Source organism: Ambystoma mexicanum, chromosome 10 (genome assembly GCF_040938575.1).
Source record: "Ambystoma mexicanum isolate Mex_15411 chromosome 10, UKY_AmexF1_1, whole genome shotgun sequence".
Taxonomy (NCBI): Eukaryota; Metazoa; Chordata; class Amphibia; order Caudata; family Ambystomatidae; genus Ambystoma; species Ambystoma mexicanum.
The window spans coordinates 68,072,908-68,095,083 of NC_090932.1; the positions used below are offsets into that span (position 1 = coordinate 68,072,908).

At 46.5% G+C, this 22,176-nt stretch overlaps 1 protein-coding gene across 7 annotated transcripts in view; it reads right to left on the reverse strand.

The window, feature by feature from the left end:
* Window positions 1-22,176, reverse strand: part of LOC138491156 (mucin-2-like) — a 595,603-nt gene that overhangs the window by 100,968 nt on the left and 472,459 nt on the right. For 5 of the 7 annotated variants that reach the window (XM_069617519.1, XM_069617516.1, XM_069617520.1 and 2 more), the window contains one exon: window positions 7,884-8,216. In XM_069617519.1, the coding sequence (XP_069473620.1) occupies window positions 7,884-8,216 (333 nt within the window). The remainder of the gene's footprint in view (window positions 1-7,883; window positions 8,217-22,176) is intronic. The other 2 variants (XM_069617517.1, XM_069617515.1) reach the window with 2 other exon arrangements.

Genomic DNA, 22,176 nt, shown 5'->3' on the forward strand with positions numbered 1-22,176 from the left:
GTCTCCAATAATATATATTCTGCAACAAAGGTGAAAAAACAGTTATCCAACTAGAATCTGCATCGAATTAACGGAGAAATTCTGTGGACAAAAACAGCCTGCCGCCGTACCTTGGGTCTGTTCTCCAACGAGTCTCCACAGCTGAACAGCACACAGCGAGCACTCCCCGATGCGCGCGCGCTGATGCGTGTGCCCACTGCTTTTAAATATTTTGGCAGGAGTGGGTGTATCTAAGTCTGGCAAGAATTATTCTGCAAAGTATACGTGCCACAAAGTCTCCAATAATATATATTCTTGGGTCACTCCTCCAATGAGTCTTCACAGCTGAACAGCACTCAGCGAGCAATCCTCGATGGGTAATTTAACATTTTTGGGGATATAAAATCTGACTAGTGACCTGCAAGTTTGTACAGCACTGATTTGATCTGAGTATACTGCTAAATTGGATGTCATTGGAATGCACTTGAAGTGTTTGCTATATAAGAATTAATTACATATTGCCAACACCTGTGGGACTTCATAAGCATTTTTAAAGTACATATGTACAACTTGCAAAGTGGAAAGACCACACACAAAGGATATAAGGGATGAAAATTCAAAGCTCAATAAAAAATAAAATAAAAATACCATCTTATATAACATTTTGATGTTATGTTATGTTTGTGTGCATTTATTGCGCGCACATACACCATATGACATCTTGGTGTGAGGAATACAACTATAAGACAGAAACAACCAAACCAGAGCTAATAAAGCCAGGTCTTGAGGAGACGGCATAATTTAATGTGATCACAGGTGCGTCAGCCCCAATGCAGGGAACTATGGATGCCGATTTAGGCCCGGATTTGGGGGAGGAGGATTCCTTAACAGCTGGAACCATGATCACAATGGGAAACAACCGTTCAAATAAGGAGGCACGCGTATATGGGGGGGTCCTCTATGGTATTAGAACCATCCCAATGTAATTACTGAACAGGATGAATACAGTTCATTCCTCACCCTTAGCACCAGAAACGACTCCAGCGGTAAAGGGAAGTTTGAGAGGTGAAAAAAGGTTGTTAAAGGAGACTACCCTCCTGGAAAAAACATCAACTCCGAAATGCCAATCCTCGCTAAAACCCAATAATGAAAAACAAAATACTGTTCTCAATTCAAAAACGAAACTGGGCGACCTAAAGGAGCTAACCTTACAGATGCAAGCTCACGAAGCGAGCATCATTCCTACTAATTCTAGGGCAGAAAATGGGACGAATCAGAAGAAAATGAAAGATTTCTTCCAGACTTTGGGTGAACCCTCGAATTCAAGACAGCACAGACGTGTGCACGAGTAGGATGAAAAGTGAGGTGTGAGTGATGGAAGCATCCTAGAAGCGATGTCACATCAGGGCGACCTTCAGAGGTCGCACTTACCTTCAATGGATGCTGGTCTTGTAGAAACAGGATGCGTTATTAGTGTGCAAAGGGACATCCTTGAGGATAACTCCTCTAAATTGATGGAGTATCCAATGCTCAGCCCTATAGGATCAACAGTACTAGAGTCACACTGATTGAGGGAGACGGTCGCGCTTACCTTCAATGGATGCTGGTCTTGTAGAAACAGGATGCGTTATTAGTGTGCAAAGGGACATCCTTGAGGATAACTCCTCTAAATTGATGGAGTATCCAATGCTCAGCCCTATAGGATCAACAGTACTAGAGTCACACTGATTGAGGGAGACGGTCGCGCTTACCTTCAATGGATGCTGGTCTTGTAGAAACAGGATGCGTTATTAGTGTGCAAAGGGACATCCTTGAGGATAACTCCTCTAGATTGATGGAGCATCCAATGCTCAGCCCTATAGGATCAATAGTACAAGAGTAACACTGATTGAGGGAGACGGATGATCGGGTAGAGTTAACAGCCCATCCATCCGCTGCATTATATCTGGTTCTAAGCTCTTTGTGAGCTTGCATGAGAATATTAGGGCGGGACCTTCAATTGAGTGAAATGAAACTAGCTCTGTTAACGGTCAGTTACTCATCAGACTCTAAAGACTTTGAGGCAGTGAAGATACAAAGATCAGCTGCCAGGAGTTTGGAGGTTTTAAAGGCTGATGTCAAAGAGATCTTGAGCGTTATGGGGTCAAAACTGCCTCATCGACAGGTAAAGGTCTAGGGCCATCCTCCGACCAAAATCTGTTAATAAAGAGGCAAGAAGATGGCGGCTGTACTGGCGCTGATGGGTCTGTAACACAAAATCATTTGATCTTAACTAATCCAAATGAAATAATAATTTTGGAAGATGAACAAAAGACTATCCAGCAAGAAAAATACGTTTCTGCATGCGGATCAAAGGAAACAAAGGAATGTAAAAGGGTAGGTAATGCAAAATGTAATACCTAATGCGAATAAAAGGGTGTAAAAAGGGAGGAAGAAACAGAGGGAAAACTCCAGAAAGTTTTTGAGGAATCTGAATATTGCTGAAGACATAATAAACTGCATAGATTAGATGCATGATAAGCCGGTAGAGGGCCACAGTCCAGTAATGGTGGTGGATGCTCGAATACAATGTACTCAAAACTATCGCCTGATCTCATCACTTCTTTCCTAGGCAACCTTTGAAATGCCTGACCATCTCCCAGCTTAATCTACATACTGAATCTGTGGGTTGCCTGCATGACCACCAATCTGGCTTCAGGTTTGCTAGAAGCATGGAAACTTCTCTCCTGAACACCTATGATGACTTGCTCTCCAATCTTGTCCAATCTTGTCTCTAATCTCCCTTCTGTCCTCATACTCCTTGATCGATCCTCTGCTTTTGACATGGTCAACCATGCCATCCTGCTAAATCGCCTCGGCGACAATCTTGGTATTACTGATCAGGCCCTGGCCTTGTTGACCTCCTTTCTCACCGACTGACCCTCTCAGGTCCAACGGGGGTCTTTCCTCTCTTCTATCCCTCTCTCTACTTGTGGTGTTCCCCAGGGGTCTAATCTCTCTCCCTGGCTCTTCAACCACTACCTGGCACATCTTGCCCACCGCATCGCTACTCTTTCTGCTCCACTTTTCAATGTTATGCGGAAGACACTCAGCTCTCCTTCAGGCTCACCTCAGCCACCTCTGCGTCTTCTCAAATACCAGACTGTCTGGCCACAATTCAGGAATGGTGTGCCACCAATGATCTCTGCCTTAATGCCAGTAAGGCTGAGATCCTCCTCATTGGGACACCCACTCCCTCCTTTTCTCTCTCTCTCTCTCTCTCTCTCTCTCTCGCCGCCGCCGCCCACTATGGGCCCTCTTCTTGCTCCATCCTGTGAGGCTAGGAACCTTGGTGTCATCTTCGACTCCACCCTCTCCTTCTCTCCTCACATCTCTGACATCTCTAAGAAGTCAAATTATCAGCTGCATCTCCTCAGAGGTATTCTTCCCTTCCTCTCCTTCCCCCAGAAGCTCACTGTCTCCAGACCCCTGGTTCTCTCTAGGCTGGACTATTAAACCTGCCTGCCTCTTCTCTTCGACCATTACAACTTATCCAGAACAGGACTGCGAGACTTGTCCTTGGCCTTAAGCCCAGGGCTCATATCTCTCCAGCTCGGAAGTCTGTTCACTGACTCCCTTTGGCTGCAAGGATCAAGTTCAAGACCCTCTGCATCGTCCACAGGGCTTTCTGGGGCCTGGGACCACTCTACCTCCAACTTTCTCTTCCAAAACATGTTCCTTCTCAAGCTCTCTGCTCATTCACCACCAACTCTCTGAGGGTGGGACGCTTCTCCAAGCAGAGAGTTGGGGGCAGATGTATCTCCTCAGTAGGGGACTCCCTCTGGAACAGCCCCCCTGCCTCTCTCACACTTGAGCAGAACCAGAAACAACTCAAGGCCTTCCTTTTCACTTCCACTTTCTCTCTTCCTCGCCCCTGCTGAAGCACCTGACTGCTCTGCGCACAGAGTCACCTGGTCGCCCTCTGAACCCAGGCCCAGGCTCCTGCATGTCCAGCTGCCCTTGCACTGCCTCCGGGGCTCCCAGCACTTAAGGGTCTGTATCTGCAACCCTACAGTCCCTTCACTCTGCATGTATGAGCCACCCACTGGCTGCACTTGTGAGTAAACTGCATGCCCCCCTTCACCTCTCCCCCTGCACTTCTCCCCTTCCCTCCGCACTGCACTTGCATGATCTGAATGAGACTAGGCCTAATAAGATTGTTATTTTGTCCTCCCTTTGTTTCCCCCTCCTTGTCTTGTCACGCCTAGAAAGACTTGTGTACAGGTGCGTTATAAATGCCATATCATATCATATCATAAAGAGCTATCGGCAGTCAGACCAGGACAAGGGCCCATGCCAACATAGAAACAGTCATTGAGGTAACTGGGCACTCTGAGACAGAAGAAGCGAGAGACGTAGAGGATTGCCTCGTCTATTCTGCCCCAATAAATGGCCCGTTATTAAGAAATCAGAGAATGAAGCATGCTGCCCAGCAAACGGACCCAACAGACGATTCCACTGAAGCAAATACTACTAGACCTGGTCGTTATGGCCGCGAAAATCCAGACAGAAGTATTGAAGAGGAAAGACATAAATACGGCGAATCAAAATTTTGAGGCACAATCCCAAAGAAACCCAACTCAGACAGGGCGTTGGGAGCCGATATTTTACTGTGGGAAACGGCCTTGAAACGATCTGCAGCGAATAAACACTTTGGAGGATCTACGTTATTGACAAGTTGTGATAAGGACGGGGACAATCAGATGGGGGGGGGGGGGTTCTCACAAAGCAGTGTGTTTCCAGTTGGACTCTGCAAACTCTAAGGATGCGGGACCAGACGAGTCCACTGATTGCAGCCATAGAGAGTAATATAGGGAAAGAACGAACTCTGGCAGGGACATTGTTACACCGTTTGCTCACCCCAGAGTTTGGCTAGCACAGTTCAAAGAGTCAAGAATTTAAGAGACTTTGAATAGGAGCGCCATATTGCAGATAAATCTGTTCATCCAATGGCATTGATTGTGTTCACTTTCCTTATGAATCATGTACTAATATATTTTTCGAAATCAGCTTACAGTCACCTATGGAGGTAAATACCATCTTAGCAGCTGGAAATGAATTCCAGTCTTTGGGTTATGCAATTTCAACTACAAAGCCTGTCGAAAAAAGAAAGGCATCATATGAGGGGGACAATGATAGTCAGGGTGGGAGTGCTGAGAAAGAACTAATGTCTGCTAATTTGAAAGAAACACGCATAAGCAGGGTAGGGGCAGAGGGAACAGCAAGGTTATCCGGTTGTCCGCTTTAACCAAAAAGCAAAGTTTGGTCTTTGCTACCAGACATCCTCAGTCGGGTATTTCAGAAACTGGGTGAGACAAATGCCTCACTTTAGCCAACACAGGCATTAATATGTTAAGGTGGAACATGAGGGACCATAGGAGCTTCACCAATGATCTAACATGTTCTGAGCTATTTGGAAATGACCACCTTATTGTGCTGCAAGAAACGTGGTTAATGGTAGGAATTAAAATATATCACTTTACAATACTAGACCAAAATCAACACACTTGAATGGAGGATGCCCCTCTGGGGGCGTGTTGATTGCCTCCAGAAATTCAGTGATAATAAAAGTGGAAAAATTACCGGGAAATAAACAAGGTATTCTGGCAGTGAAATTAGGCTATCGGTTTGGCGATATTGTGAAAAATCTAATATTGATGAACCTATAATTGAACCCTTCGCATTTTTGGAAGATGTTTCGGACATATTGGTGGGGCCTTTTGTGACAGGTGGCCAAATATACATAATAATGGCTGGTTATTTGAGTTCATACTGCGTGCCAGCTAACCTATTCACGTTTGAGAATCCATTGTCACGCGAAAATGGGAAAAGGTGAATGTCCTACTTTTGTAAGTGGGATTTGATACTGGGAAATGGAAATATTTAGGGCGACTTGCACTTGGCCCTACTTGGAAAAATGGTCAGTCTCAATACTTGATTGATTATATCAGCCTATCAAGAGACATGTTAAATCAATGCACGGGAATGAAGGACATGACAACTTCCAATAGTGGCCCTAATATGGTTACTGCTAAATTCCACATGGGTGAATGGAGAGCAGAGAAGGGTCTGCAGGGAGATCTGATTGTGAGCTTTGGGGGAAACAGAAGGGTGATGTTCAAAAAGGGGGGACTATTCACTAAAATAGAATATAAGTGAGGCTGTGATTTCTACCCCGTGATTCAATGTGTACTCCGAAAAAAACGTCCAAGATTTTATTTGGGATTTGGAGAAACCTGCATACATTAGGAGTAATCCCAGTACCACCCGTAAACATGCATTTGATAATGAAAAATGGATAGAGGAAAAAAAAAATTGCTGCTTATTCATTTATGTCTTTTTGCATTTTAAATGTGTTGTGCATAGTGACTAAACCTTAGTAATTTGTCTTTATTACTTATGTCTCAGTATTAAAAGATTTACTTTGCACATGAGAGCGTAAGAAGCATTAATTAAGTGTGCATTGCTGAGTGTTTTTTCAAGAAACATTTGAACATGATTATTAAGTTTGGGGCATCTAATTAAATGCATTGAGTATTCATGTGTTCTATATGGCACATGTCTTTTAAAACACTTATGGAGGGTTACTGGAAGGTATGAGTAGTGGACTATCAATACAAAACTATCTGACATTAGTAAGCCTCTCCTGGGCAGATGAAAGAGATTAGCTGCCTACTGAAGGGGTTGTTGCCTACTCTCTTTCCTGATGCACAGTGACAGGTATATGCTCTTCCTATCTCTATTCCTACCACAGCCTCTGCTAGGGGTTGGGGGGGCTTCTTGGACACTCCCCTGGGTTTCAGGTACAGCTCGAGAGATAGAGGTGATAAGAACCACATCAGAATAGGCGGTCAAATCACTTTAAGCACATCAGACCCACATTAAATGTCTAAGCCGACAAACAATACAGACTAATAGCGCCTCAAAGTGCATAGTGCAAAAAGAATGCATTAATTGGGAAACACAAGTGTACCACCAATCAATGTCATCATGCAGAAGCAGCAAAACAAGAACAAGAGAAGATAAGAAGATAAAAAGACACCAAAAACTAAGGTGTAACCCAAGTGGACAGACCAGCCAAGGACCAACAACATTCAATTAGCCAGTCATTCTGCCGAAATATACATGCAGTTCTCTGTCAACATTATGACCGGCTGGATGCAAAGCGTGTTATCATTCTGGATTCAAATTGACGAAGTTTCAAAATATGATTCCCTTCTCTTACATGTTTAGATATATGTGCTATCCCTAAAAAGGACACCAGATCAGGTTCACTTTCATGTTTCTATGAAAAATGTACAGCCAAGGGATAATTAAAATCCTTATTTCTAATGGCTCTATAATGCTGTAAAATGTTCATTTCCAACGGACAAACAGTCGATCCAATATAGGCTAAGTTACAAGGACAAAAAATCATATAGACTACAGAATTCATAATGCATGTGATTTCATGATGTATCTGCCACATTTTAGAGTCTTGATAGCTACATTGTTGAGTAGTAATGGCCAATCACATACCTGGCATTTGCAACATTTGTAAAAACCAGCAGGTCTCTGTCTACTTGTGATCCAGTCACTGCTAATATCTTGTTTCAGAGTCATGCCAGGGGCTATGATATCCCTGAGAGATGGTGCTTTAGAGAAGGTAGCCTGCAGATAAGTATCAAAAGCTCCAGAAATATCTTTGTCACGCTTCAAGATAGACCAATGATTACCCAATATCTTTCTGATATTCAAAGCCTGAGAGTTATACTTAGTGTTACATCTAATAGACTCATCTCCAATTTCTGTCTCCTTTTTGGGGTTTTGTCTATTCCATGCTCAAGAAAAATATAACTATATTAGCATGGAAAAGGAAACTCTACCTTTCCGCCTTGGTGTTGTTTGATTCAAGGGTCCTGTTGGCATGGCTGTTGTTGTCACAATTCTTGATGTCACATTTCTGCTGCTGGTGTCTGTTGTCAGTAGACTCTTGTACTGAAATGCAGAGGTTGATGACTGGTTTAGTGTAGGAAAGACATTTGGTGAGCCTGTAGTACTGGGTGAACTGCCGTAGATTACCGTGGTATTGCTGGTCATCCCTGCAGAAGTGCTACTGGCAGGGAGCTGCAAACTGCCTGAGGTCTGTGCAGCTGCCACTGCTTGTGTTTGAAGTTGCACTTGTGCTGTGCCATTTGATGCTGCTGATGAAGGTCCTGCTGGATGAATAGAGATGGTAACATTTTTATAGTAGGTTTTGTTACGTTCACTCAGTAACAGTCAATGCACGTATTTTCCTACATTGCTGGAAAATTAGAGCTGCTCTTGAAAATAACATTGGGCCTCATTACAGCTTTGCTGGTATACTGGCGGTAAACCCACCAGGATATTGGCTAATGCTATTACTGTTTCCAGCATTACCGTCGAATTATGAGTGATGGAGTGATGGTGAAAAGGACTCCACTGGGGGATCTGCCTTCATTACCAGAACCGACCAATACCAGTGCCAGCTCTGCAGGTAAGATGCCTGCCTTACCTCCAACTATTAGCTGGAGGTATCACAGGTTCCCCACCAGCAAACCTGTAGTCGGCCGGTCAGCCGGTATACGTTTATACCGGAACATTAATACCGGACCGGCCGGCTTATAATGAGGCCCATTGTCTTTTACTGCCAATAGTACTCTGTGGTATGGGGTAAAGAGTAGGCTTGCTTTGGTCCCAAGGCTCCTTGTTTCCATTCATATTGACATTATTTCAGTCATAAAGTGCACTGCCCATCTCTAACTTGTTCCTTAGTTTCCATGAGAAAACAAAAAGAATTACAGAAATGTTACATGCTTTCCCATGCTTTTCCTCACATAGGCTACTTCAACTTCACCTTCTTATCCAATTACTTTTTCTAACTCTTGTTTACTTTTTACATTCTCATCTATCAGTGTACCCTCTGGGGGGTGGTGTGGGGGTAGACTTGCCAGTATTCATTGCTGCTATGCCTGCTTGTTTAGTCTCTGTTTTCAATAGAACCATCTCCTCAAATTGTGGTCCCAGGGGGTGGAGGGGGTGTAGATACGGTTCCTCTGTTCACTTCCACTTTCTTTTCTCTGGAAACACTAAGGGCATTATTGTAAAAACTGCACCAGTGCAAGGGCAATTAGTACCATAGACAAATGTTGCCCAAATGCAAAACAAATATACTTTAAATGCATTGTTCTGCCTGGGCAATGTTTACCTTAGCCCTAGCACTAATGTGAAGTGCAAAAATCCTTTGAAATCATAGGTTTTTGCACTGAGGGCATTTTTCCCATATTGCTAACTGCACTTGTGCTGGTGCAACTTTTCTGTAAAATGGCCCACAGAACGACTACCCAACACATGTTAACGCAGAGCACCTGGAGACCATTGAAATGGTGGTGAAGAGGTGGGCCTCCAATTACCTTAACCCGGAATAGGCCCACCTCTTAGGAAGCGACTGCACGTTTGTCCATAAAGCAAGTTTATTGTACAAATGGCCGGGAGGCACTAGATGACCCTATGGAGTCAAACTAACCCAAGTCTCCCTGAACAACACAAGTTGACACATTATATGTATTTTTGCAACAGTTAAAACACTCCCATCTATTTTATTACAATCCAGTCCCCACACGTGATTGATCAAAACCTATTCAAAGAAATTCCATCTTTCTCCAATTCCCCCATTCTCATTGGTAGCTGTTATCTTAACTACCATCTTCATCTCATGTGTAGAACACACCTCTTATTAGGATTCGTCCATGGTAGGTCATGACATCATCACATAGTTATACATTCACATGCACCCATAATCCATTACAAGTCCCAGCTGTTCTGAGACCGCTTAATCCTAAAAGTAATTAGCACCTGGTTTGCACAGATAGTTCAAATGACATGAGAGAGAACAGAATAAATAGGTTCCCTTTAAACTGTCGATAGCCATCTCATCCACCTCTGCTTACTGGTGTCATTGGAAAATTCTACTCTAGCCACTACCATTTCAGCATGCACGGCACATCCTGAAAACAATCGAAACACACAGAGTATCGGTCAGCCCAGACCCAAACCATTGCCGCCTTGTTAGCTGAGCTGACCATCTGCTAAAGTCGCAGCTACTCGTTTGTCCTTCCTCTGAAACTCTGCAAAACCAGTTTCTCGAAGTCACTTAAAATTCCCCTTATGAAACTCTGACTGCTGAGTTTTAACACATTTTTTATAAAAGCCCACTACATGTAGATTTATAAGTTCCCTGTGTATGTATACTATTGGCCATGCATGTTTAGTAACTGTTATATTTTCTTCACAGTGGGGGCCTCTATGGCCAGCCCCTTTCCCTGCATGTGTATTATGAAACTCCTTGTTGACGACTTCTAGGTACTTCATAGCACCCCATATTAGGATCGTGTTTTTTAATTTCATTTGATGGTTTTGGCATTTATCTTTCTACGTGCGTGCAAATCTAATATGTATCACCTTAAACACAAAATAACACTTAAGTAACGCATCCCATTCACATTTAACTACACTGGATATATATATAAAATTGCAACCTTGCGATTATTTTGCCGCACCCCCAGTCATAAATATGGCACGCGCAATATGAACCCCTCTTCATCATTGGACCTTTCCTGACCACCCCAACATTATTTATTTTATTAATTGAGAATTTTTCCTGTGCCTATGCAACAACATGGTGTTTCTATACACCACAAGGCAACAGTGGGGAGGGAGCAAGGCAGTAAATAACAGTGGCAAAAACAGTATGTATACAATAGTGGACCTACTGGGCCTTGTGACATTCGGACGTGCAAGTGCAGTGATAGAAGTGCAGGAATGGAAGGGAGTGAGGGTAGGAGCAGGAATGGGCAAGTGCTGGTGGGAGCCCGGGAGGGAGGTGTCAAGGGTTCCAACTTGGGAAGCCACTGGCTAAGTGCTAGGGCAGAGGAATCCCAGGGTGGGATGCACAGCCACCAGGCAGTGGGCCCGCAAGGTCAGGGCTGAGAGGGACGGTGCTGGTGTGGACTAGGTAAAAGGCCTGGTAGCATGTGAGGTTCATAGGGACCAGGCCACTAGTCTCAGTGGCAGTGGGATGATTAGCAGGGAAGGAGGTAGAGAGAAGCAGAGTTTTGAGAAGTTTCTGGATCTTGAGGAGGTCCAGCTCAAGTATGAGAGAGGCAGGGAGGCTGTTCCAAAGAAAGGCCCAAGTCTAAGAGAGAGACATGCTTTTCACTCTCTGTTTGGAGAAGCGTTTAACAAGCAGAGAGTTGGAGTAAGAGGAGCGGAGGACTCTAGAAGGGAAATATTTAGGGAGATAAAGTTGGAGATAGTGAGGTCTCAGGCCCCAGAAAGCCTTGCGGATGATGCAGAGGCTCTTGAATTTGATCCTTGCAGCCACCAGGAGCCAGTGGAGTGATTTTAGGGCTGGGGAGATGTGGTCCCTCGGCTTGAGGCCAAAGATACATCTTGCAGCGCTATTCTGGATTAGCTGAAGGGGGCGTAAGGAGCAAAGGGTGAGGTTGAGAAAGAGTCTAATGTAGTAGTCAAGGCTAGAGAGGACCAGAGCTCTGGAGACATTGAGCTTCTGGGGGAAGGTGAGGAAAGGGAGAATGCCTCTAAGAAAGTGAAGCTGGAAGTGGGCCTTCTTGGCAAGGTGCAAAATGTTAGGTGTGAAGGATAGAGAGGAGTCGAGATAACCCTTAGATTTTTGGCTTCACAGGAGGGTGAGGGTAGAGGGTACAAGGAGGGTGGCCAGAGGACAGGAGGGAAACAGGGCGCAGGTGTCCCAATAAGAAGGATCTCCACTTTGCTGGCATTGAGGCAGAGATTGTTAGCCGTACACCATGCCTGGATGGCGGTCAGGCAATCGTGATGAGAGAGCAGGAGGAGGAGGAGGTACTAGAGGGAAGTTTGAAGGAGAGCTGTGTGTCATCAGTATAACACTGGAAATGAGGAGAGAAGGAGGGGATCAGGTGAGCCAAAGGGGTGTGATAGATATTGAAGAGACACAGTGTTAAGATGGAACCCTGGGGGACGCCACAGGTAGAGAGTAAGGCGGTGGAGGAGAAAGGGCCCAGTTGCAGCTGGGAAGGGCGGTTAATGAGGAAATAGGCCAGCCAGTCCAGTGCCCATTCTGTGATGCAAAGGGTATCCCTGAGCCATTTTATGAGGATGGAATGGTTGACCGTGTCAAAGGCGAAGGAGAGAACAGCAGGAGAGTTAGAGTCAATACTTGCAAGCATGTCTTCACGGGTGTTCAGGAGAGCAGTTTCCATGCCTCTGGATGCCCAGAATCCAGATTTATCATCATAGAGGCAACAAGCAAGTTCAGTATGAAGGATCAGCTGGGGGAGAATCAACGTCTCTAAGAGTTTGCACAGGAAGGGAGTGGTGGAGATGGGGCGATAGTTAGCCGGACAGGAGGGGTCAGCAGACAGATTTCTTAAGAGAGAGTGCACAAGGGAGTGCTTGAGGTATAGATGGAAGAAGCCACTGGCAAAAGAGTGGTTACAGAAGACAGCAAGAGTCGGTGTGAGAGAGGAGATGTTGTCCTTAATGGTTCTGGAAGAGCAAGGGAGCACCTGTTTGGATGAGACCTTCAGAGAGCAGGCAACTTTAGAGACCTCATCAGGTGCTATGTGGGTAGGAGGGAGGAGAGTGGGGGGTGGAGGGAGAGATGTCAAGATAGGTGGGGGAGAGGGGACAGGAGTGGAAATGGGGGTAGAGAGTAAGGACATGATGTCATGAGTTTTAGTTGTCAAATGGGAGGCCAGGGCGATGCAGAGAGCCTGAGAGGGAGGGAGAGAGGTGGAGACTGCGTTTGGATTGGCGAGTTCCTTGCAGGTTTTGAAGAGTTCATCCGTGTTGTTAGTGGCTCCAGAGATGCAGGCTTGAATGTGGGCCCTCTTCTTGGAGTGGACAGAAAAACGATATTGCCTTTGGAGCAGGTGACAGGCCCGTTTTTCAGAGGAAGAGCCTGAGGTCTGCCTCTTCCATTCAGCGACTCTGCACTTATGTTTCAGAGAAGCTAGTTGAGAGTCATACCAGCTGTTGCACTGGAGGATGGCTTTAGGCCGATCCCCATGACAGGGACAGTGATGTCATGGGTGTTAGAGATAGAGAGGACAGTCGGAAGGAGAGTCAATGGAACAGGTGGGGGGCACAAAAGTGGAGGCGAAACCAGCGACTGACAGAAAATTGGCAGACCTGTATAGGGGCTGGTGACTGGGTTAAAGCTAGGGATGTCCCCAGAGATGTAGGCATCAAGAGTGTGCCCAACCTTAGCAGTGTGCGGTATAAATCCCACTCAGTGGCAAAGCATTTTTCCTGGAAGCAAGACAACGGAGAGTAACACAGGTTCGAATCCCGATCCTCCCTGTACAGTCTGGTCCCCTGTATTAAGCCCGTTAGAAAAGATTAATTAATGAACATAACAGTATCAGGTAGAAAATGCACCATTTATGTTTTTACAACTGGTTGCAAATGACACCTGCGTTTCTCCTGTCAATCTTGTTGTAATGTGCCATAATGTATGTATATATGTATTGGACTTATCAAACGCAAACCTAGCTGGAAAGCAATTGAGCGCAATAAAACAGAGACTTACCCAGGGGTTACAAGTAGGGTGCTGGGGCAGCAGAGGAGCTGGGCTAGGTAGGAAAAGCTGGGGAGAGGGTCCTCCAGAGGGGCAGAAAGGGTTGAGTGGAACGATGAGTGATTGATCATGTTGAGCAGCACTCATATTACTGACAGCACAGAGGCATATTATGTAGCACTAGTTCTATGGGCAGCACCACAGCACTGAATTTACTAGCTGCAGCTGTATGGCTAATATTGCAGCACCCAGCCATATTAAGCAGGATCAGCATTTAATGTGCAGTATACTGGAATCGCCGTCTAACACCTTGATATGCTCAGCATTGTCCTTAATATTGAGGATATAGCTAACATTTTTGCAAGGACCCTCAAATATCTGAGAAGCACTGAGATATTTTTTGGCAGCACCGTGGCATATGAGAACATCACTTTGGATGTTATTTTATTTTCTTTCACTGGAATTCTGAGGGGGTGTTTACAGATGTTAACACAAATTAGCACATGGATAAAGTGGCCCTGTCCAATCAGTAGGCCTGGAACAAAGGCTATATCTGCCAGGATACACTGTGTTCCATTCCAGCCCTCTGTGCCAGTCACCCGAGCTACGCTGTTTGTTGGCCGCCATCACCATGCGTCCCACCTGGGTCCCTTTCACCGCTCCCTATCGCCTCTGTTCCGACTCCCCCGGATTTCATGTGGACCATTACCATGCTGGCGGAGCACACCTGGAATGGCATTATCGCTTGAACCAATATGGAGTATATGGACTGGGGGGGCTTTTCAAGACTGCATAAGAAACCATGTATTCTAGAGCATATAACCACCAGAACTGAGGCACAATTCAGCAGTCAGACCTCAAACAAAGGTTTGTCTGGGAATGAAGCGAGGTGGGAGCAGTTTGGATACAAGAAAGTACTTACTGCCAGTACTTACAGGAAGCAAGACAAAGGAGGATCTACCTCAAAGAGTAACATCCACATGACACATCCAGAATGGTGATTACATTACCAGAAGGACATTGAATGAAGATGGAAGACAAAGCCCAAGCCTGACTATGGCTGCTTCCAACTAAGACACCTTAGGTTCCATTCCCTTAGTACTATGCCTGGAGCCTGGTTTAGGATTGCCTAACAAGATTGCCTGCCTGGATTGGACAGTTCCAAGCAAATCACAGCAGAAGCATGCACAAATTGCACAACTGAAAGTTTAATAAAGCAACCAATAGGCAGATAGATGGGCAAGTAAGTAATTGAAAACACAATCAAGCACTGTGACTTGGCTGTACTGAATAAGCGGGGGAAGGTGCTCCAGACGCTGGACTGTGCACTAACTTCTCAATACACTTGAGACACTCAATACAAGAAACACTTCTGTAAAGGTGTGTTATAAACGTCATATCTTATCTTATCATATCATATATATATAGCTTCAACAACATCTAACACTAAAGAGATGTGCAGCAAAGTCCCATGTTGGTGGCTAAGTGATGGGATTGGGGTGAACCTTGGGGATGGGTGCTATCAGTCTTTAGGTGACGCAGGCCCCGGTGGAGCTACACAGATATTCCTGCAGAACTACCCGGTCCATCACCAGTGTCAAGTTTACAGCCAGGGCCAGAAGCCTCAGCAGCCAAGTGACACACACCAAGGCCCTCAAGCTTGCCAGTCCCATGTTGGAGGCTGGGTGATGGGATTGGGGTGGACCTTGGCGATGGGTGCTATCAGTCTTTAGGTGATGCTCAGTTACCTCCTTTGACTCCCTCCTCCTGGACAGCTATACGATCACCTCTAAACCTCGACCCCACCATGCTGGCAGAGGAGTTGCCTTAATCTTCCCAGAGTGGATTCCTTCTTCCATCCTACTCACTCAGCAGTATTCGACCTTTGAGAGGCTAGTGCACAAATTGGTCATCCCTCCTTCCTCCACCATGACCACCTTGACCATTGCTACCATCTATCGGCCCCCTGGCACTTCTTCTCTTTTCCTATATGAGTGGGTGGACTTCTGTTCCTCCCTACCCTCTACCACCTTCATCCTGCTACCACTAGGAGACTTCAACATCCACCTAGACTCCCCTTGCACAGCAACCACCCTCTTCACTGACCTCTCTCTGCACCTCCCTATCACTCTTGTTTCTTACCTCTGGCCCTACCCACTCTGCTGGACACATGCTAGTCGCCATAATCCACTCCATCCTCACACTCTCCACTCTGGTCACCCCTCTCTCCTGGTCTGACAACTCTCTCCTCACCTCTAACCTGGGTCCCTAAGCTCTCGTTCACGGACATCCGCCCAATGAAACGAGTGTCAGCTGTCGCCTTCTCTTCCACCTCCATTCCCCTTTGCCCGCCCAACACAGACGTTTCCGCTGACTCTGCCCTCAGCAACCTCTATCTGTCCATCACCAACACCCTTAACATCCTTGCCCCAGTCATGAGGGTTCACCTGAAACCTGCCTCCAAGTGCAACACCTGGTACGATTCCGATCTTGCTGACCAAAAACGTAATTGCAAGGATCCTGAACAGAAGTGGAACACTTCAGGTGCACCCTCTGACAAACTGGCCTGCCGCCTGATCCAGAAACACTACAGACTCGCCATTTGTTCCAAAAAAGAGCCCACATTTAGGCACGAGTGTCCAATGCATCCAACAATACGGCTGAACTTTTCAAAATCAGCAGGGAACTTGCCAAAACATCTGCAGCATCCTCAGCCCCTACTCTTTCCCACGCCCTCTGCAATGCACTAGCCTCTCACTTCACTGGCAAAACCCATGACATATTGAACAGCTTTGTCACACACACTCCCAACCCAACCCTCCCTATCTGCGCCCCTACCATTCAGGCTCCTTCTATCTTCTTCCCCTCCTTCACCCCTGCCTCCCCTGAAGAAGTCACCAGAGTTGTCACCTCCATGAAGGTCTCTTCCAAACAGGTTTCTCCTTGCTCCTCCAGAACCATCAAGGAAAATATTGCCTCTCTCGCCCCTGCTCTGGCAGATATCTGCAACCATTCCTTTGTTACTGGTTATTTTCCATCATCTGTCAAGCACTCCCTTGGGCACCCCCTCCTTGAAAAACGCTCTGCAGACCCTCCCTGCTCAGCCAACTACTGTCCCATCTCCATCACCCCCTTCCTGGGACAACTAATTGAGAAGCTGGCCCTCGCCCTACTCAACTCTCATACCGAACTTGTGGGCGGTGCGGTGTACATGACCATCAGTCTGGATTCCGAGCATCCAGAGGCATGTAAACTGCTCTCCTGAACACCTGAGAAGAGCTGCTTGCATCTCTTGACTCCAATTCCCCTGCTGTCCTCATCCTTCTTGATCTCTCTTTGGAATTATTGCATCCACATAAAATGGCTCCATGGCACCCTTGGCATCATGGAGCAGGCACTGGGCTGGTTTACCTCCTTCCTTACTCGCTGTTCCTCCTCCCCTTCTTCCTCCACTACCTGTGGCGTCCCCCAGGGCTCCATTCTTTCACCCTGGCTCTTTAACATATACCTTTCTCTGCTGGCGCGACTCATTTCCTCCTTCTCCCCCAACTTCCAATGCTACGCTGATGATACACAACTTTTCTTCAAACTTCCCACGGACGCCCTTGCACCCTCCTTCATCACTGACTGCCTCTCTGCCATGCAGGCAAGGTGCACTGCCAATGACCTCTACCTCAATCCTTGCACTCTGGCCTTCTACCATGGGCCCCCCCTTGCCACCTCCACTGTAGCTAGGAATCTCAAAGTCATCTGCACCTCCTCCCTTTCCTTCATCCCTCACATTCAGGACATTGTCAAGAAGTCCCACTTTCAGATCTTAGTTCTCAATGAGACTCTTCGCTTCCTCACCTCCCCCAGAGACTCAATGTCACTGGTGCTCTGGGTCTCTCCAGGCTAGACTACTGCAATAGCCTCCTCCTTAATCTTCCTTCCTCTACCCTTCGACCCCTCCAGCTAACCCAGAATAGGGCAGCGAGACTTATCCTTGGCCTCAAGCCCAGAGACTGCATCTCTCCTGCCCTACAAAGCCTTCACTGGCTCCCGGTCCCAGCATTGATTGAATTCAAATGCCTCTTTATCATACTCAAGGCTATCTGGGACCGGGGACCCCTCTATCTTCAATCCTTCCTGACCAAATTCTCTCCTAGACTCCTCCGTTCCTCCAGCACCAACTCCCTGCATGTTTACCGCTTCGCTAAACAATAAACAGAGAGCTGGTGGATGATCTCTTTCCTCGACTTGCGCCCTCCTGTGGAACAGCCTCCCTCTTCCTCTGCGCCTTGAGCAAGACCTCCTTAAGTTCCGAAATAGCCTCAAGATCTTTCTGTTTACCTCCTCCTCTCGTCCCTGCTAATCTTACAGCAGCGTGACTGATGTGCAGGGCCCTTAAGTGTCCTCGGGCCATGACACACCACATCTCTCATCCTAGGCGCTGTCATTCTCCTGCACTTACTTGACTCACCCACTCATCGGTGGTTGCACTTACATTCTTTTCCTCTTAGCACTTAGTGAGCACTTCTCCATGAGCATCAAGCACCTTATCCCTCAGCCCTCCCCCTCCGTACTTACATGTTCTGAACACTCACAAGGCATAGTAGGTTTGTCTCCCCTTCCCTTATTGTCATTATTGGCTTGTAATATTATTGCAATTATTTATCCTTGCTGTAATTCACTGTCTTCTCCTGTCCCCACTCTGTTTGCCCTGTGGGCGCTTTGAAACAGTTTTGCTAATTGTATAAGCGCCTAATAAGTTACCAATAAATAAATATAATAAATGCAGGTCCCGGTGGGGCTACCCAGATATTCCCGCAGACTGCCCGGTCCATCACCAGCATCAAGTTTACAGACAGGACCAGAAGCCGCAGCAGCCAAGTGACACACACCAAGGCCCTCAAGCTTGCCACTCCCATGTTGGAGGCTGGGTGATGAGATTGGGGTGAACCTTGGTGATGGGTGCTGTTAGTCTTTAGGTGATGCAGGCCCCTGTGGAGCTACACAGATCTTCCTGCAGACTGCCCGGTCAATCACCAGCATCAAGTTTACAGCCAGGACCAGAACCCGCAGCAGCCAAGTGACACACACCAAGGCCCTCAAGCTTGCCAGTCCCATGTTGGAGGCTGGGTGATGAGATTGGGGTGGACCTTGGCTATGGTGCTATTAGTCTTTAAGTGATCCTGGCCTCCGTGGAGCTACACAGATCTTCCCGCAGACTGCCCGGTCCATCACCAGCATCAAGTTTACAGCCAGGACCAGAACCTGCAGCAGCCAAGTGACATACACCAAGGCCCTCAAGCTTGCCAGTCCCATGTTGGAGGCTGGGTGATGAGATTGGGGTGGACCTTGGCGATGGGTGCTATCAGTCTTTAAGTGATGCAGGCCTCCGTGGAGCTACACAGATCTTCCCGCAGACTGCCCGGTCCATCACCAGCATCAAGTTTACAGCCAGGACCAGAACCCGCAGCAGCCAAGTGACATACACCAAGGCCCTCAAGCTTGCCAGTCCCATGTTGGAGGCTGGGTGATGAGATTGGGGTGGACCTTGGCTATGGTGCTATCAGTCTTTATGTGACGCAGGCCCCGGTGGAGCTGCACAGATGTTCCCGCAGACTGCCCAGTCCATCACCAGCATCAAGTTTACAGACAGGGCCAGAAGTCAAGTGACACACACCAAGACCCTCATGTTTGCCAGGCCCCTGAATCCTTATTTACAATCCATGGGGATACAACAACGAATGGGGTGGCTCAGCAACCAGGGACAGGAAAGGGGATACATAGTAGGAAACATGGCTTGGGATTTCAAATGCTTGAGCAGACACTTAGAGGCAGTGACCCCTTACCCACTCATGTGGAGACCCCTGCCCTGCAACCGAATGCAACTGTCAGTTTGATATCGCTATATGCTAGAATTTGCGGGCAATAAATCCTTGCCAAAGAGCTTCCTGCTGAAGAAAGTGCGCAATCCGTTAAATCGCTATCTGTGGCACTTCAAAGCAAGGGAAATTATTTTTGAGAAAATGTGAACCTCTCTTGGGACCCAACTACTCGAGGATGCCCACAAGTCCTTTGGGCAGATCGTTATGAATCTCATCAATTGGTTACTTCAAATGAAGCGTATAGCCACCACCCCGCTGGCACAGTAAACCCCAAGCCAGAACCAGGAGTTGCTCGGTCCAGCATGGAGTGGAAAAGCAATACCCCACTGGCCCCATGCTGCACATTGGGGAGGAAGGACCAACAGCACAATGGCATAAGCATGGCCGAGCATCAGCAACAGGAATCCAAATTGCCGAGCCGCCTTGATAAAGGGTGGGCCAGCAGACCCGCTCTCTGGCACGGAAGGCAAGTAGAAGCAGCTGGTGGATTAGTAGTTCTTTCACAAATCTTCCAATCTCCATGCTCTTGCAGTCAGGAGGGTCAGCAGATGTCAATCTGATAATCAGTGATTACACAGGTGAATCCGCGGATGTGTGGAACACCACAGTTCAAGGGGGCAAGCGTGGGAGTCAACTGTTGGACACGTAGGGTGTTGCAGATTGCGTGGCAGTGCCGCGAGGAGGTGCTCTGGAGGTGGAGAAACCTCTGGAGGAGAAGGTGATGGTGGAAAAGAGGAGGAGATTGGAGAGGGAGAGAGGTCATCAAAGGGAGATGGGGGAAGTAGAGATGTCTTGATGGTTCGGCGAAAGGGGCAACCTTGGCACGGAGCCCCACATGGCTGCCTGATGCGAAGAAGCCAGTGCCCATTTTTTACAAAACATGAAAAGCACATCATGATATTGTGGGGGGTCTGAGCCTGCGGACTGCCTGCTGTTGGCAAGTACATTCCCATATCAACAAATAACTCCGTATTCTGTGTGCACTGTGGTGCATACACTTTGTGGCTTCGCTAAAGCACAACTCGTGTAGCATTTTCATGGGGGATATATTGATCAGCAATTAGCAAAGTTGAAATGGATACATTTGAGTGCCCCAGTGATTTTGAATTTAGCTCTGTGTATTAAGCAACGTTTGCAGAGATCTGCGTTTTGCAGAAGCACATTCGATAATGGCTGACTCGGCATTTTCTCTCTATTAGATTGATAAACTTAAGTATATATCCATTGGGGACCGTAGCACATACAGTGCTAAAAAAAACATACCTGACCAAATACCGCTAGTTAAACAAAACCAAGGCAGCATCAGTACGGTGCAGGTCTAGAGCTCAGTTCCTGCATGCGAGTGTTGTGAAAACTGGGCAGCCACCCCACCCAATGAAGAGCACTAAAGTGTTAGTCATAAGAGGTGATGATTACGTTGCCAAATCCGAGGTTGTGGAAGAAAAGTATTGAGGGTCATATCCCGGCTTTGCCAATCAGACTGCATGGCAATGCTGGCCCGGTCATCTTATTTCACTGTAGAGTGAAAGGTTCCCCTTCTCACATTCTGCTGGAATTGTTTATCCCACTGCCTACTCTCTCTTTTCATAGAGGCTATAAATCGTGAAATAAAGTAGCATTCAGAAGGAGTAATAATACAGCGCATAAAAGCTGAAGGAGTATGCCAAGAAGAGCTATAAAAGAACACAATATTATTATTACTATGTTTCTTCTTCTTCTTCTTCTTCTTCTTCTTCTTCTTCTTCTTCTTCTTCTTCTTCTTCTTCTTCTTAATAATAAAAATGATAATAGTATTCGTATTTGATATGAATGGCTCCTTGACAGACGAGAGATTATTTTCAGGTCTGTTATTGCGCACAAAAGCAGTTTGCTTTTAAAAACAATGTAAAATGTACACTGTATCAGTACATGGATGACACTCAGCTGTACCTTAAGGTCAGTGGCCCCCAGGATATTGCTCGCCTCTGTCAATGCCTGCCTACTTTCCAAACATGGATGTCAAATGCTTACCTTAAACTGATCCCAACCAAGACCGAATTTGTCGTCATCGGTCCCCCAACCAAAAAACAACTCGTGCAACAATGGCTTGATGACACGCGCATGGAATGATTCACTCCTCAGCTGTTATACTCTGCCAAATCCCAGTTTACAGACCCAGTTTTTCCACATTCAGTTTACAGTCATGGGGTCTTGTCCTCAATTTGTCAACATTCAGCATTTGAGTGTTTGAAGGATGTTGTATTACGCACAGGCTTCTTGTAGTCAATTTCCCCAACATTCAGTATTTCACTGGGTTCTCAATGCTCTATGGCTTGCAAACTCAATTCCACAGCATTCAGCAGTTCAGTGGGCATTAGGTTTTTTCATACACTAGAGTATCTGGATTCCCTGTTTTCAGCGTTTCAGTGTGAATTTTCTTGTCTGTGCAATGGGATTTCGTACTCAATTTCTCAGCATTCAGTTATCAATGTTTTCTCTATGATATTTGCCAAGATCATCCGGCCATGCTTGTGTGACTTCTGCTCAGTGCTGCTCATTGGCCTGTCCTTGGAGTCCTCACCCCCCAGTTCCCTCGCTGGTTGTGGCCAAATAGCTCTGACACATCTTTAATGGCCCCCAGGTCAGTGTTACTCCTTGGTATGGCATATGCTCCTCGTGCTCTGTTCTGCTCACTCTCCTTGATTTACACAATGAATTTTCACTTGT